The sequence below is a fragment of the Hirundo rustica genome, chromosome 3, assembly GCF_015227805.2.
Source record: "Hirundo rustica isolate bHirRus1 chromosome 3, bHirRus1.pri.v3, whole genome shotgun sequence".
In the NCBI taxonomy this organism is placed as follows: domain Eukaryota; kingdom Metazoa; phylum Chordata; class Aves; order Passeriformes; family Hirundinidae; genus Hirundo; species Hirundo rustica.
In genome coordinates this window covers 18795217-18810732 of record NC_053452.1, presented here as the reverse complement: position 1 = coordinate 18810732, position 15516 = coordinate 18795217, and the positions used below count along the sequence as shown (strand labels likewise).

The 15516-nt window shown below is 42.7% G+C and overlaps 1 protein-coding gene across 2 annotated transcripts in view; it reads right to left on the bottom strand.

Annotated features, from left to right (window-relative positions):
* The window catches only part of TP53BP2 (tumor protein p53 binding protein 2), a 51807-nt gene that overhangs the window by 13020 nt on the left and 23271 nt on the right, over window positions 1-15516 (bottom strand). For both annotated transcript variants that reach the window (XM_040059628.2, XM_040059629.2), the window contains exons 3-10: window positions 13231-13344; window positions 11671-11750; window positions 7449-7550; window positions 4873-5047; window positions 3314-3495; window positions 2789-2953; window positions 2145-2382; window positions 361-489 (exon numbers count right to left, since the gene is read on the bottom strand). In XM_040059628.2, coding sequence (XP_039915562.1) covers window positions 361-489; window positions 2145-2382; window positions 2789-2953; window positions 3314-3495; window positions 4873-5047; window positions 7449-7550; window positions 11671-11750; window positions 13231-13344 — 1185 coding nt within the window. The remainder of the gene's footprint in view (window positions 1-360; window positions 490-2144; window positions 2383-2788; window positions 2954-3313; window positions 3496-4872; window positions 5048-7448; window positions 7551-11670; window positions 11751-13230; window positions 13345-15516) is intronic.

The following is a 15516-nucleotide window of genomic DNA, read 5'->3' as shown; positions in this document are numbered from 1 at the left end:
AACTGCAGGGGTTAGAGTCCTGCTCTGTGCAGTATTTACCACAATGCACGCAGGGGATGCTTTTTGCATCCATCCTACCTCTGCACTAAGGGCCCCTGGGCCTGTCAAATGCTGTATTATGCAAATTCAACAGGGGCATGTAAGAAAGAATCAGGATCTACTTCATCACCCGAAGTGGGGTGTGGGTTTGGTTTCTTTCTTCTTAAAACCCCTTCAATATCATAGCAAAGCAATGACAACTCTTTTTTTTATTTTGGTGCTTGCAAATGAATTCTCAATTTTTTACTGAAGCATTTAGAAGAGAGGTATCATCAACTAGATTCTCCAAATTTAAAGTTAGCCAAGCACACAAGAACATACCTTGTCCTTCACTTGTCACAATTCCTTTTCCTGAAGTCAAGGCTGATCCTTGATTAATATGATTGTCTGTATTTGAACTACTCCAGTCAGGGGCAGATGGGGAAGGTTTTGCATTGGGGACCACAGAACCTAGGAGAGAATAAGTGGAACAGATTAAGCTAAAATAGTAGTTTTTATTAACTTATTACAAATAGGGGTTTCTTTTTCTGTAAGAGTCAGGTCTACCTAATGTAAAAGCATCACACAGAGGTTAACTGCTATAAAACCTATCATTAGATATTTTCATTTGTTTGTTTTAAAATAAAAACGCAAATGAAGTTCAAGAACTACCAAAAGCAGCAGCAAAACTCTGTCACAGTACACATCTGCACTTAAAGCATTCAAAAAAGAAACTTCTCCAGATTGGCACGTTTCCAGTTAGTAGGAAACTTTCCTTGAGTATCTGTGCTAACTTAAGTGATACAATGTTAAGTATAAAATAAGATATATTGTGTAAAGAAAAACAGGATGCTTTAAAGCATAAACAGACCCTGCCAGGGATATCCAAAACAGGATAAAATTCATCCGTGTGTTTAATGTACGTATTGGGTCTGCACTGAAGCTGATCTTTACATTCACTGAGGTAGACATCCAGATCTGCAAAAACTACTTAGAAAACGCTTGCAAGCCCCCATTAAGTATTTCACCAGATTCTCTCTACTAAATTCTAAATAACCTCTGTAGTGTTAAATTCAAACAGTAATAATAAGCAGCAGCAGAAAATTTCATTCTGACAAAGTACCAAAAACTCTCTCTAGGAAATAAGTCCTTCTGTCCAAGCGCCAAAAAATAAGAAGGGATATTTTAATTCACCACACATTTCTCTAGCAAAAATTCAAATTCTTTGTGGCCCAGAGCTTGAATTCCTCTCCAGCAGTTTTAGGATCAGCAAACCAATTAAAAAGAAACAATCCTCCATTCTCCAACACAGTAAGAGACACTTGGAACAGCTTTTGTGCAATGGTTATTTTAGTATCTGCCAGAAATGGAGATGGAGGAAGGGAGATAGAAAATAAACAGAACTATTCTACAAGCTCAGTCTCCATTTCTTGCTTTTGGGAAGACCAATGTTTCACTTCTTTACCAGCTGAAAAGGGAGTCTTCTCCCAGGAGAGTACAGAAGAGATATTTACAACTCTCTAAAACTTCCTTTAGACTTCTCTTACTGAACTGAACTGTCTCTCATAGGAGAAAAGCCAGAGAGAAGCCAACAAACCTCCATTAACTCCCAAGTAGGAGAGGCCAAACCTCACCAGCAAGCCAGTAACTTCACTGCTATTTCTGTGCTACTGCAAGCAACTGCCTCCTTTGCAAAATTTGTCATGTTGGTTAATTCTTTACATAGGTCATCTCCAAAATGCACAATCAGAAAACTTGGCACTGCCAGTTTCTAGATCCAGGCATCAGGTATGTACTAAAATTGCCTCTAGAAACTCAAACACACTGTTAAATAGTTTTTAGGAGAACTTTAAAATAAATAATTACTTTATAGAGAAATCCTCCTATGGTCCACACTGTATAACAACTCAAAGTACTCACTAATAGATTTACTTAAATTTTTAACATTGAATCATAGAATCTCAGTGCTTAGAAAATATATTCACTGGTGCAGGAAATATTGCAAGTAGCAAGACTGACATCCCAAATAATGCTTTGCTTTAAAAAAACCCAAAACATCAAAACAGAACTGTTAGGTAAGAAAACAAAGCATGTTTGAACAAGAAATATTAATGATAAGCTATTACCTGCAGGAGCTTTAGGTTGTGAACTGTTCCCAGCTCTCATATTGGGCAATGTTTGTGTTTTCAGTGGCCCATCAGGCACCTGCAAAGCTTGTGTCCCATCTGAAAATGCTGGCTTCACCAAAAGCTCAGGTCTGGAAGCAATACGTGGCATAGTAGAGGATTGGATATAAGGACCTACTGCTGCCACTCGACTTGGAGCAGAAGCCACTGGCTGTGGTAAATTCCCATCTGAAGAAACCTTGGGGGAAAAAAAAAAAGAAAATTTAAAGAATTTTACTCTGCAGTATCCATTCATAGAGTTTGAAACAGAAGTCAAAAAGGATAAAACGAGTAGCAAATGACACTCTAATATCAAAAGTGCTTTTTTGAAAAAGCTGAGAGAATTATAAAGCTGAGGTAGTAATAGCAAAAAAAACCCTAAAATAAAATTCATGACGGCATAAGACTCCTTGTATGTAAAGAGTAAGTAGGTTAACACTAATGTACCATGAAAAGGACTTTAATAATACAAGATTTCCACTACATATGGATCAAGACAACAACTCCAGCATCTCAACAGCCTTCCCCCCAGGCAAGTTTTTCCTTCAGGCTGTACAGACAAGACACAGAATTACTGTTTTAGTTATTAAATAGCCCACACTTACTGGTAGATTCTCCTTCTGTTGCAGAGCTGCCTTTTTCTTCCACAGCCGCTCTCGCAGCTCATTAACACGCTTGTCCATGACCGCCACCTCCAAGTTGCGCTTGTTCAAACACTCCCTCTGTTGCTGCAGCTTGGCATTCTGCTCCTGGTTCAGTTTGTTCCTCAACTGAATAAATTCACAAAGCAGTGGGGGAGGAGGGGGAAAACAACCAAAATAAAAACAAATTCACTTCCAGGATCGAGGACAGGAAACCGTTAGAAAGAGAAGAGCCTTCTAAAAAGTCAAGTCATGTTCTCCCTCCAGAGAAAACTTCGGTTAGGCTCCAAATTTCACAGAAAGGAAAGGTACGGACAGCGCGTGCTCCTCCCTCTCTTTACCCTGAGCCCAGCAGAGCTGAGGCTCCATCCTCAGCACGCGGCCCTGGCAGGAACAGGAGCAACGCCATTTCTTCCCAGCCAGGGAAGAAACAACCCAAGCGACTTCTAGCCCAGAAGAGCGGAGGGTCACGGGCTGGCCTCCCGTTACCTGCAGCTCCTTGTAGAGGCGGTCGAGCTCAGCTACAGCCGACTGGTTGTCGTGGTAACCATCAATCCGGCCGTTCTTCAGCATCTCCAGTTGCCTGGTGAGCTCCTCCACTTTTGACGCGGCCAGCACCAGCTCGCGCTGCTTTTGCTGGAACAGGCTGTTCATCTGTTCAATCTCCTCCACTGCAAAGAAGGGCAGAGCACAATAGCTGCCCTGAGAGACAGCCCAGCGTGGGCTGCTTCCAAGGCAGCACTTAAGGAGACAGGGAGCACCCTGCCGGCCCCCCCCAGAGCGAGCAGGGCTGCTCAGGCGAACCCGCTGCCCTGTCACACCAGCCCTGCCTCTGAGCTCTGGCAAATGCACGCTCTCCAGAGCGGTTATGGAAATTTGGGCTACTCAGAGCCCTGCCAGGGAGAGAAAGAGAACTTTTTTTTCTTTTTTTTTTTTAAACTTCCTAAAGTATGGAAATAAACAAAACCACAACGCCAGACTGAATTCATCTGGAGAAGCCTGAATTCAGTGAATGCTGAATTCAGCAGGAAGACACTCACTAAACCACAAGGCATATTTATGATAGTTAGAACCCTGAATTTAGGTCATAAGAACTCAGTGAAAAAACACCCAAGCTGTCATATTAAACAGACTCAGAGGGCTTTTTAGGGTCTATTACAAACATCTGTCATCAGCTGCTTCCAAAGCTGAAACTGTTCTATTGTAGAATGAAGTTTAAGGAATCAGTAAGAATTCAAGCAAGTACCAATATCAGGCCTGATGGGGATGGTGCAGGAAAACAGATTCACATGCTCCAGGATCTTGTATTATTCTACCATCCTTCCACACCTTAAAATTTATGTTTATTTTGTGCAACAATACCCAAACAGAAAAGGGATTCTCTGACAGAAAAAGTTTTACTTTATCTGTCAACCAAAATGCCTCATACTAAAACAACATATTCGTGTTTTTAGTTAAGTCAGGCCGCAAATAACAAGTTCTGCACAACAGAGAGGATGAAAAGGTAGGCAGAAGAATAAATACTTATTTCAGACTTAATGTTGGATCAACATGCTCAACTACAAGCAGTACTATAGCAAGAGAGACCTTGGTCAGAGTCACAAAATTAAAAAGAAAATACACAGCCAATTTGGCCATTAGTTACCTCTTGCATAAAAGGAAACTTTGGGTACCAGGCTAAACTTTGTTATAGGCCAAGAAAATATAATGTGTAGGGCATTGACATCAAGGATGAAAAAAGTCACTGTGGTGCACAAAGGTATTCAAGTAAGGAAAAAACCTACGCTGTAATTAAAGAGCAGACATGCTAGGCTCAAAACACAGGGTGCTCTTACAGGATGTGTTAAAATATAGTATGAAAATATATTTTCTTCTAGGTCAGTCATGAGTTTTCTTGGTAAATACCAGACGTGAAATCGTTAAGATTAACAATTCCTGGAATGCTGTCAATAACTCCTCTGAATCACTGAAATCACCAGAGATTTTTGACTTCCAAGAACCGTGTTTCATGAAAAAACCCAGGCTACCTTCCCCAAGCAGCAACTCACCTAATTTCCCATTGCTGAGTCTTTTTTGCTCCACATGACCTTTCAATGCTCTCACTTTCTTAAGTTTGGCTTCTTGATTCTCAGCGATTTCCTTTAATCGCTTCAGTTTTTCCTGTTCAGCAGCTTGCTGTTGCTGTCGCTGATCTTGCTGCTTCAGGAATTTCAGGCGCTGTTCCTGCAGTCAAGACAAAGATTTTCAAGTCTAGGAAGAATTTTAGTATTCGTGTTCCAAGACATTTGCTAATTTGATATAATCATTACTCAGCTCTGGAGTTACAAGAGCTAAGGACTACTTCTTCTCCACCCTCTCCATGCTGCTTGTACTTTACATTATCTCCATCATATGTCATATTTTAAACTAGGTCATGCTGGAGAATATTAGACATTCTTTATGTAGAAGGTATTCCATAAATTATTGCTATTTTCCATTACTATTGGTACTTTTACTAGTTCTGCTAAAACCTCCTTGAGATGGATGATGGCTCCTAACCAAATCTCTGGAAACACACTGGTCTCCTGATAATGATCACCACCATCACCACACAGACAATCCAAAACACTGGAAAACCTTTACAGTGACCCAGCACTCACTTAAACAACAGATAGAACCTTAGTGGAGAGGATCCCTTTGCCTTTCCAAGAGAGTAAAATGATGCATTATCAGTTTCTATATACACATATCTAGCTTAGACCTAGAAGAAACCATGAGACCACTGGATCATCTACAAAGAATTCCTCTAAATCAGTGGCCATTATACACGGCTTCCAGCTCTGGAGACGACAGACTGCTCTAGGGGAGTAGAACTCATAAGGCTTTCCCAAGCACCCACTAAAATCCAAGACTACCATTGCTTACTAACATTAGAACTCCACATTTCCTCAAAAAAACCCAAACCCACAAAAGAAAAAAAAGAAAAATCACCAGTCATTTATAAAAAAGGGATTCTTGTGCACTTGGAATAAAAAAGGCAGAGCAAAAAAGTGAGTTTGCCTTCTGGAGAAAACCAGGACCAGGCAGCACCCTCAGTGTATGCACTACTTTAGAGTCACTCCCACGCAGGAAAATGTCACAAAAAATATAGCTCATGTCTAAAAAGAAAGTGTATTTTTCCTCCCTCAGAATCTATTTTTAATATTGTATCTGATTTCAGAAGGCAGGAAAAAGGCAACGGAAAGTCACTCTGAAGAGGCACCTAGGAAAGCAGGTTTGTTTCATGAAAAATCCTACCAGTGGGACACCCACAGGGCTCCTCTTCTTCAAACCACAGCCAGCAGACACCTACCCAATGGGTAACTATCCAGAGTCAAACTCCTATTTTTATTTTTTTCGTCTTGTACAACTCCGTTTACATTAAAAATAGTCTTCCTGTTTCTTGTGACTACAGTGTTATTTATAAGACCAGGGTGTATTGCCATCACCTGGGAGTGAAGCAGAAGCTGTGAAAGCTCAGGCTTCTCATATACAAACACAGCTCAAACGGAGAAATTCAAACAGCAAAATTCTTTGGCCCATTAAACAAGGCAGGATGGGTATTAATTGTGCTGCTCCACTTCAGATGAAACCTCTCATCACTTGGTTGATTGACCAATTCCCTGCATCATAGCTGCACCTGCTCTTACCACGAAGCAGAGGAAGTGTTACTGGCTATTTTGACAGGCCATAATACCACTTAGCAGGGGCTGCAGAACTATTAGAAAGAAATGGCTTGAAGCGTTTCCCTAGGATAAAATTATTGAGGGCCAAGGGAACTGAACAAGGTACTAAATATACAGCCACAGCTGATCTTGAAGGGCAAGGGAGACAGGGTGTGTGACACAGGAGAAGTAGTGAGAGCAGATCCTCAGAGCAGCCTTCTTCCCCAGCTAAGAACATTCTAAAATGCATGGGAACACCCACCCAGGCAGATCTGCCCTCTTCAGGACAGGCTCACATTTAACAATTCTCTGCCAAAACCAGCATTTTCTGCTACATTTTCAAGAGTGATGTGTACCAACAAAACTCAAGCAAAACACAAACTCTGCCACCATTCTGCAGATGCATTCCGAGTATTTTTCCCCCTACGCAGTTCAGAAGCGCCTTGTGTGCTGCCATTAGCTTTTCTGTTACTGTTCTGCAAGCATTCTATAAACCACAGTCCTAGGTTACTTTTGTCACACACAAGACATCTCTTCCAGCCAGATGCCCCAGAAAGCCAGGCACACTGAGTTCTTATCAGGAGAAGGCAAGATAGCATGACAGGACAGCAGAGACAAAAGCACTGTTCAGTGATCAAACTGGTGAATTGCTGGCCACCACACGGAGCACAAACAGAGCTGACAGAGCCACCAGGATGAATGACAACGTATTAATGTTATGTGCTCTACCCTTTTAGTAAGCTAAATGGTCACTTCTATCACTGGCATTATTTATATGTTTTACAACTGGGTATTTGCCCACATTGACTTTCAAATCTAAAAAACGGGCAGCCAGAGAAAAGGAGCCCTCTGTTTAGAAGTGAAAAACCCCCAATTCCCCAACTTCACATGACTCTTACTACCTTTGTTTCTGGCTGTAAACATTCTAATTCCAAACTCACCTTGTTAGCCAGCATTTGTTGTTGAGCCTCAATTTGTTGCTGCTGGCGTGATGCCATCTCCTGAAGTTCAGCCAGTGTCATATCCATCCTTGGTGCACTTACCTGTCAAAGAAAACCCAAAGCATGCTAAGTCTAGAATTTTTAATTTGGCTAGCACTTAAGAAAGTGCTACTGCAGAAAAGTATGCTAAAAGTCTTTCAAAAATAACAACTGAATAGCCAATAAAATAATTAGAGAGACACAGCATCTTCTCATGGTAAAGGAAAAAAAAATTGTAAGCTCATACGTATGTGCAGCCCAATGCAACAACTCACAAAATTACATCTCTTGGAACAATAATGTTTCTAGCAAAATCCCAGCAGCATTTAGAAGAGGCATTTCAGAGCCCTTTATACTTCAGCTCAGCATGAATCAGCTTTGACTGACTGAGCCCAGAATGCTCAGCATGTGGCAGGATGGATCTGCGCTCGTAGGTGTATCACCACAATTTGAAGCATTTCGACGTAAGCTGAAGCAAATAGTAAGTTTGAATATGGCTGGGCAGGAGAGAAAACACCACTCTCAAAGACAGCACTGTTATTGGTTGTCTGTTCAGGTATTTCCTGAACCTAGATTCAATCTTACATCCATAATTACGGAGCAAGAGTAGCAGATAATGGATCAATGCTGAAACAGTAACTGGCGTCAACTAGAAATATGGAGTCAGGGACTTCTGACAAAACCGCAAGTGAAAGAACCCCAGTCTGAAGAAACATGAGAAGAGAATTCTGATGAGAGTAGAGAAGGGGAAGTATGGTGCATTCACTGCTCCGAGATCACCTGTACAAGCACAGCTATGGCAGCCAACAGATCCTGGTGACATTCTGAAAACTGAAAGCCAGGATGATAATGGCTAGAGGTTTTGTATCTATTTTAGAGCAGCCATTAACAACCTCACCACAACAGCCTCTTAGTTTCTTTCCATGGTATGATTTGCACCAGTATCTCCAAAGAGGGGAAGCCTCCATTTTCACTACAATGGTAATTCTTCCAGAGGCTTGTGGGTGCTAAATGCCATGATGTATTCACTCAATGCCATTTCTTTTCCCAGGAGTTTATGAGGTTATTTCAAAAATTAGCCCAACTGTCTGATTCAATCCTCTCCAAGGTACCATGTCACCACAGAATGTCTCTCAAGGCCCCTCTTGCACTGGCCAAGTGGGGCAGTTAAAGGTGAGTGGGTCCTGCTGAGCACTCCTTGGCTCTCCAGTCCACAAATTAGTTCATGGATGGGGATTAGAGTCTCAGTCGGTGTGGTACTGGTGCCAGTGCACTGTCCTGGTAGCAACTGTCACTTGCTGGTCTTTAACTTGCAGCAATCCCACAATGAACAGGTCTTTTTGTGCCAGGCAGGGTGGATAACTGATCTCTGTATTCACAGTAGCTATAGCTAAGCCCTATCAGTACCCCTTAGGATGCTCAAAGTACCCTCTCCTGAGGTAGCTGATGCTGAGAATACCAGGGGCCTCTGGGCCACTCACAATGGGGTGCTTTTGCCACTTGTCCCCTGTCTGTATTAGAGGCTGAGGTGGGTCTGACAACTCCTGGCATGCCCCAGTCACTCCAGAGATCCAGATAGGTCCCGCACTCCTGTGTCTTGATGGCATCAGTAACACATCAGTTATTTACTAAAGCTTTATCCTAGTGTGGCTCTGATGTGCCAGGCCATCGAATCCACACAGTCCAGTGTGCCCAGTCATCCCTTTCCTCCTCTTGGCCAGAGGCAGGGACCCTCTATTCCTGTTCCTGGGCACAGTATCCTGGCTGACCTTTGCAATGCCCCATCAGAAGTGCCCTCACCACGGTTAAAGGAGGCAGTTTCAGTCCTTTTACATCTGGGAGATCACTGACTGCCTTCCTGTCCCTGTGACAGCTACACTGACAGCCTTCTTGGGTGGCCCTTTCTGAACAGCTCTCTTCCCTCTCAGTTCAGACACAGTTCTTCCAGCTTAGAGCTGGGTTCACCATCCCACTGCCTCATGTCCTCTCCCTGCTCATGCAGAAACAACAGAGCTCATTACATGGCCTGTTCTTGGGGCTTCCCTTCCCTCTGACTGGGGCAGGAGAGGAGCCATCTCTTGGGCTGGCCCTAAAATCTGGGGTGCTGGCCCATAGGGATGTGGAAGTACCCAGTTTCTTCTACATTTCAAAGCCAGGAGGATGCCACCTCTAGAGCTGGTGCATCCATCTGCAGGTGATACAGTGCCACCAAGATGCTGGAATATGATGCAGGGGCACTTTCAACCACCTTCCTCCACCCTGCACAAGGGACATGCTCTGGATCTTCATGGATGTTGCCACTTTTTAGATCACTACAGATGATTCCCAGCACTGCTAATTCTCTCAAGTACTGGATACCTTCATGTGCAGTCGTTCACTTTCCTATGAATTTACAGGATATTCCTTAAACCTTGCGTTCACACTTGAGAGGAGCCATGTCCAGAAACTGCAAATTGCAAAACTGCTCTCTGTTTTCCAATTTCTCTTTCAATTTCCTGATCTCTAGCAAGGTATCCCAGCTGTTGGGCTTCATGACCTTCCAAGTGCTGACTATCAGCCCCACTAACCCAGCACTGCAGCAGCCAGGCAGAAATCTGCTCATGTGGCTGGCAGCTGTAACCTTTTCACAAGTCTTGAAGTCCTGATGAGGTCAAGGACCAAGTAACTTCATCTCCTGTTTGATTTGTCTCACTCCTTGCAATTTCTTTTTTGAAGGACTGCCTTTTTTATCTGACCCCTACTCTCCTAATTCTCCTTCTTCCTCCATTTCCAACCAACAAAATAGACCTGCAGCTTACTTTGTCTGTTTCCATTTTTCCTTTCTCACTACTGGAGCACAATTACGGTGGTTGGAGTCCCCGTCTCAGCCACAGTATCCTCAGACACTGTTTGGGTTCCTGCCTCAGCTACAGTGCTCTGAGTATTGTGGCTCCCAGGCCAGGCCCCAGTACAGGGTGAGAGGCAGCTGGTTTGCACCGGGGTAGGCAAGGCACCCACTGAGAGGTCAGCTTCCAGGGCTGACTGATTACCTGCTCAGGTGTAAAGCCCCAGGCAATGGGAGGTGATAACCACCCCAGGCACCTGCCCAAATCCTTCCACACACCCTGGAACTGGATACCTCAGAGCACATCTCAGTATCTCCTCATCTAAAGTTTGCTTTCTCCTACAGCAGGATGACACTGAATTCCACAAACTCCACGGTGTGCCAACAGTAATAGTTAATATTAACAGTATTAAACAGCTTATATATGGATGAGCAAACATGGGAGCCTGGATTTTAAAGGCATTCACGTCAATCTCAGGCAGGGAGAGGGAGGTGTATTCCCTCATCATCCCCACAAGACAGCTCCCCCAGCATAACAAGGCCATCAGTGTGAGGGCAGAGCACACAGCCATTGTTCGCATTAATGTTCCCAAACTCAGCAAAATAAAGAGATAAGCAGCGCAGCTGACGAACTCTGTACCCCACATAGGAGCTTGACACTTGGCAACTAATTTTACTGTGGTATGCAAAATATTTATATATAAATGTACATATATAACTGCCTTTGTCTCACCCTCTTCAGGGACCAAAAAGGACTGCGGTTGATTCACCTTGGCCGGATGCCAGGTGCCCACTAAGCTGCTCTATCACTCCCCTTCCCAGCAGGACAGGACAGAGAGAATAAGCTGGAAAACTTCCTACAATGAGAAAAGGCAGTTTACTAAAGCAAAGGCAAAAAAGTTTGTGCAAGCAAGCAAGGACAAAAAATAGTTTATTCTCTACCTATCAGAGAGCAGTGTCCAGCTACTTCCCAGGAAGCAGGGCTTCAGCACAGGGAGCGGTTGCTCCAGGAGGCAGACATTGGAAAATAACAAACGTTCCCCCGTTCCTCCTCCTTCCCTTGGCTTTGCATCTCAGCTGACGCCACGTGCCATGGAATATCCCTTTGGTTACTTTGGGTCAGATGGTCTAGTTGTGTCCCCTCCCAGGACCTTGCCCACTGCCAGCCCCTTGATGTGGGGGGAATGTTGAGACAGCGCTGATGCTGTGCCAGCCCTGCTCTGCAGTAGCCGAGACTCTGGAGTGTTATCAGCACCTTTCTGGCTGCCAGTGCAAAGCCCAGCACTGGGAGGGACTGTGGGAAAATGAACTCCAGCTCAGCCAGACCCAATCCAGCTAGCCACTGCATCAAGCACTTACCCCATTCTCTATCCTTCGATCACCGGGCATTTTCACACCATTTCTTTTGAAGGTTGGGTCTTGAGACCTTTGTCCAGTTCCTAGACAGAAATAGTCAAAGATGGCAAGGTAATACAAGATCTTTCTAATCCTGTTAGACACAGTATTCAGTACAAAAGGAGAATCAGAACAATCATTATGGTGGAGAATCTAAACACCTATTTTTGTGTTTACTGCCAAGATGAATTTAAGCGATGACAACACATTTTCTGAAAAGATTTCTGTTCAATGTCAACTTTTATTTTAAAGTATAATTTTGTTCAAAAATACAAACAAAAACAGCTTAACCAATAGTAGGCTATCCAGTATTTATCCTGTGGCAAACAGGCAGTCAGGCCCTACATAATATGCACATATAATGTGCATTATAGATACACAGTTTAAAAGCACTTTTTTTTTCTTCCTGGCAGACATTGTGTCAGTAAAGATGCTGCTTAACTAGGACCCTACTTCATTCCCATCAAATTATGTGCAAATAGTGCTCAGATGCTCAGCACCAAGCTCACTGATCTCCCTATAGAACATAAGTGAAAACAGGACAAAGCCATGTCTGTTCCTTCTTGCCCATTTGATTCCTATTTAAATGCCTTATTTCAGTGAGACTGACTCAGAGCTCAAATACATTGCTTAGCAATGGCGTAGCCAATAAAATGACAATGCTAATACTAGAAGCACCCTGGACTTGAAAAAATACATTTTGACAACTAAACTGCTCTGTAAGATCCTCAGCTCTAGCTTTTCATGCACTCATTCTATCACCAGTATGCAGTTCAAGTATCAAGATACACTTAGTCATCTAAAATATGATGGGTACAACGCCACTTAACAAATGCAGTATTTCCAACACTGAGGAAGACTACCAAAGATGAAAACAGAAAAAGAGGAGGAAGAAGAACCTAGTAGATTAATTTAAAGGTAAAAGTGAAAAATTCTACTGAAGAGATAAATGTGGGATACACAGAAAACCCCTGAAAAGCTGAAAGTAATTTCCTTTACAGGTTTCACACTTCAATTTACAATGAGAAATATATTGTCAGAGAACTTGTCCAGGCAGTTCCATTTAATGCAAATCCTAAAACTAACACAAATCTGTAGGAAAAACTTTGAAGAACTCTATCTTTGTCAAGTATGCTAAGTTTATCACCCTGGTGAAGTATTTAGCCAGGTTAATAATCTCCCAAATCACAGATTACATCGCTGGGCAACAGTTTGGTTACTATATTTAAAAGAAGAGATCACCACCAAAGATCTCAAGATATTTTGCTGGAGAAAACATATTTAACACAATATGCCCTTGGATGCTTTGTGATAACCAGCTCTAGAAAACCTGCATAAATTTTAATTTGGATTTACTATTCCCAGATAGGGCAAGGGAAGATGAAACCATTACAAAGACTAGCCAGTGGTCAGACAAAAAAAGGGCTGCAACACCTACTGGCTACGACCATTAATAAATAACACACACAAGCTGTTTCCTGAAGCAGAACTTGAACAAAGGAACCAGCTGAGATCAACACCTACCCGCTTCGCGGCAGGGAGAGCGCTCGTGCCGCAGGAAGAAACGCACCTCGCCCCTCTGCATTCCGAACCGCTGCAGGATATCCAGCATCCGTTCGTTATCGGCTATGGGACGCTCTGAAAAGGTAAAAGACAGTCACCTGCTACATCCCACCACAGCTTGGGCCCACACTAAAGCAGAAACGTCTGTCCATCTTTCACCTGCACAGGTGTAGCGAGCGCACATAACATTCGCCCCTCATCCAAGGTATTTCTGCTTCTCCCTTAAGAAGCCACTGCATCGCTCCTTGCTTCTGAAACCAAACCAACAGCTCTGAATAGCAGCCCTGGAAAAGTCTGCCCCTGAAGGGAAAAGCTGGGGCAGCACCACAGTCCGAGGGAACACCAACAGGGAATCTAGAGCTTTCAGTTCTAGTGCCCCCATTTTGTATGTGCAAAGCCCCTTACCCACTCAGCAGCTCAGGAAGTGTGCTGCTGTACTTTTCATTCCTCTTCTGTAGCACCTCAAACTCATTCCTTAGTCATTCCCACCCCCTCCTCAAAGACACTGCTGTCACAATTCCTACAGGGACTCCTTTACTTCCTAATGCCAATGAGAATGAAGAGAGATGCAAAGACAGACTCTCAGGGAAGAGGAATTCTTCTCTTAACGCTGGATGGCAGCCCTTGCATTCGAGCTCAGGCAGAAGCACTCAACAACCTGAAGAGGCTCCTTGGCAGTACCCAGCAGGCCTGATCCTCAGCATGCCAGCACAGCTCCTGTCACTTCAAGTGTTCTCCCACAGCTCCTGTCAGACACAGATCCAGCTCATTGTCTTAGACAGCAAATCTCATGAAGTTCTGATGAGATGCATTTTGAAAGCCCTATTTCAGATAAACCTTGAGAAGCTGGACTACTTAGGATTCACAGCTCAAAGTAAAAAAAGGATCAGACAGCAAAAAGTGAGCCCAGGAAGAACTTGCCATTTTCTTTCAAATAACTGAGATGAGAAAGTTACATGCACAAGTTCCACTGAATTTCTTTTCCTGCTTTTATTCCCAAGCTCAGGATTCAATCATACGTAATTTTCAAACCTTACTTATTGTCTTTTGATAACAGAAAAACCCAGTGAGACTCTACCAGTACTCCTCCCTTTCTGTATTACCATTCTTTAAAAATTTACATACATCACAGCCAGGCACTCACAGCCAGAATACAACTAGAATTACTTACTGGCCTCTAAATCTTTACATAAAAGCAGTTTCTTTTGTTATTCTAGACTTTTTACCACAAATGTTTCTGCCTATTTTAAATGTGATGGCAACAGTGTGGTCAATGTATCACAGAAGTGAATTTACATAGTCACAATATTGTCACTGTATCTTCTAACAGCATTGGGACTCATGATCATGTTGGACCCATTTGTGCTGGATGCCAGACAAGCAGAAGGTATTGTTCCTGGCCTGAGAAGTAACACAAGAAGACAAAGAATGTAATTAAACACCACCATTTTTGCACCGGTTTCATTTTTCCTGACATTGCTTTTGTTGGTGGTTTCCTTTCTTTTTTTTATGCAAGAGGAAGGGAAAAATAGAAAAAAAGAAATCAGAGTAGTTCATTCATATTCAATAAAGTCTTTCAAAAAGTCACTGTCTTAATATGAAAATCTTTTCAGCAGGAGAAATTGCTGGCGTTAAGTATAAATGTTTTTAGTTTCATTAAAAAAGGTGCTCCTAACATGTTTTCAGTATGTGAAAAGCTCTTTTCAACATAAAAGTGCTCCTTTAAATGAAAATGCTGCAGCTGTGCTCAAGCAATCTAGGAAGGAGAATTTCTGGAGTCACTGTCAAAAGAGATTAGCTTTACAGAATAAGCAAGTAGGTCACTGTTACAGAAAAAGCCGTCTCTTGGCAGTTACTTGTCTAGACAGCGAAAAACGTTCCTCATCTGCTAAACCTTAATTCAAGAAAAAAAGGGCAAAAAACGACAACAAAAAAATCAACAGCACCACTGGCAGATTTTTGACTTAAAGGCTATACAGCAGGCTTATGAGGCAGATTTCTAGCAGCTCAGCTATACTTCAGCTGAAATTCTATCATCAAGGGAGATGCCCTTTACACAAGGATTCAGTCAATACCACTCACTGGCTTCAAAGGAAGGTCAAAGAGATTTTCAAATACCAAATAAATGCACATTTGGAAAGCTCAAGAAGAATGGACAATCAGTTCTCTTTTTTTCCCTACCTGTCTCAGAGGGGAAAAAAAATGAGATCTTTTATACATGCACTCCTTTTGACTGCTTTCCACAGC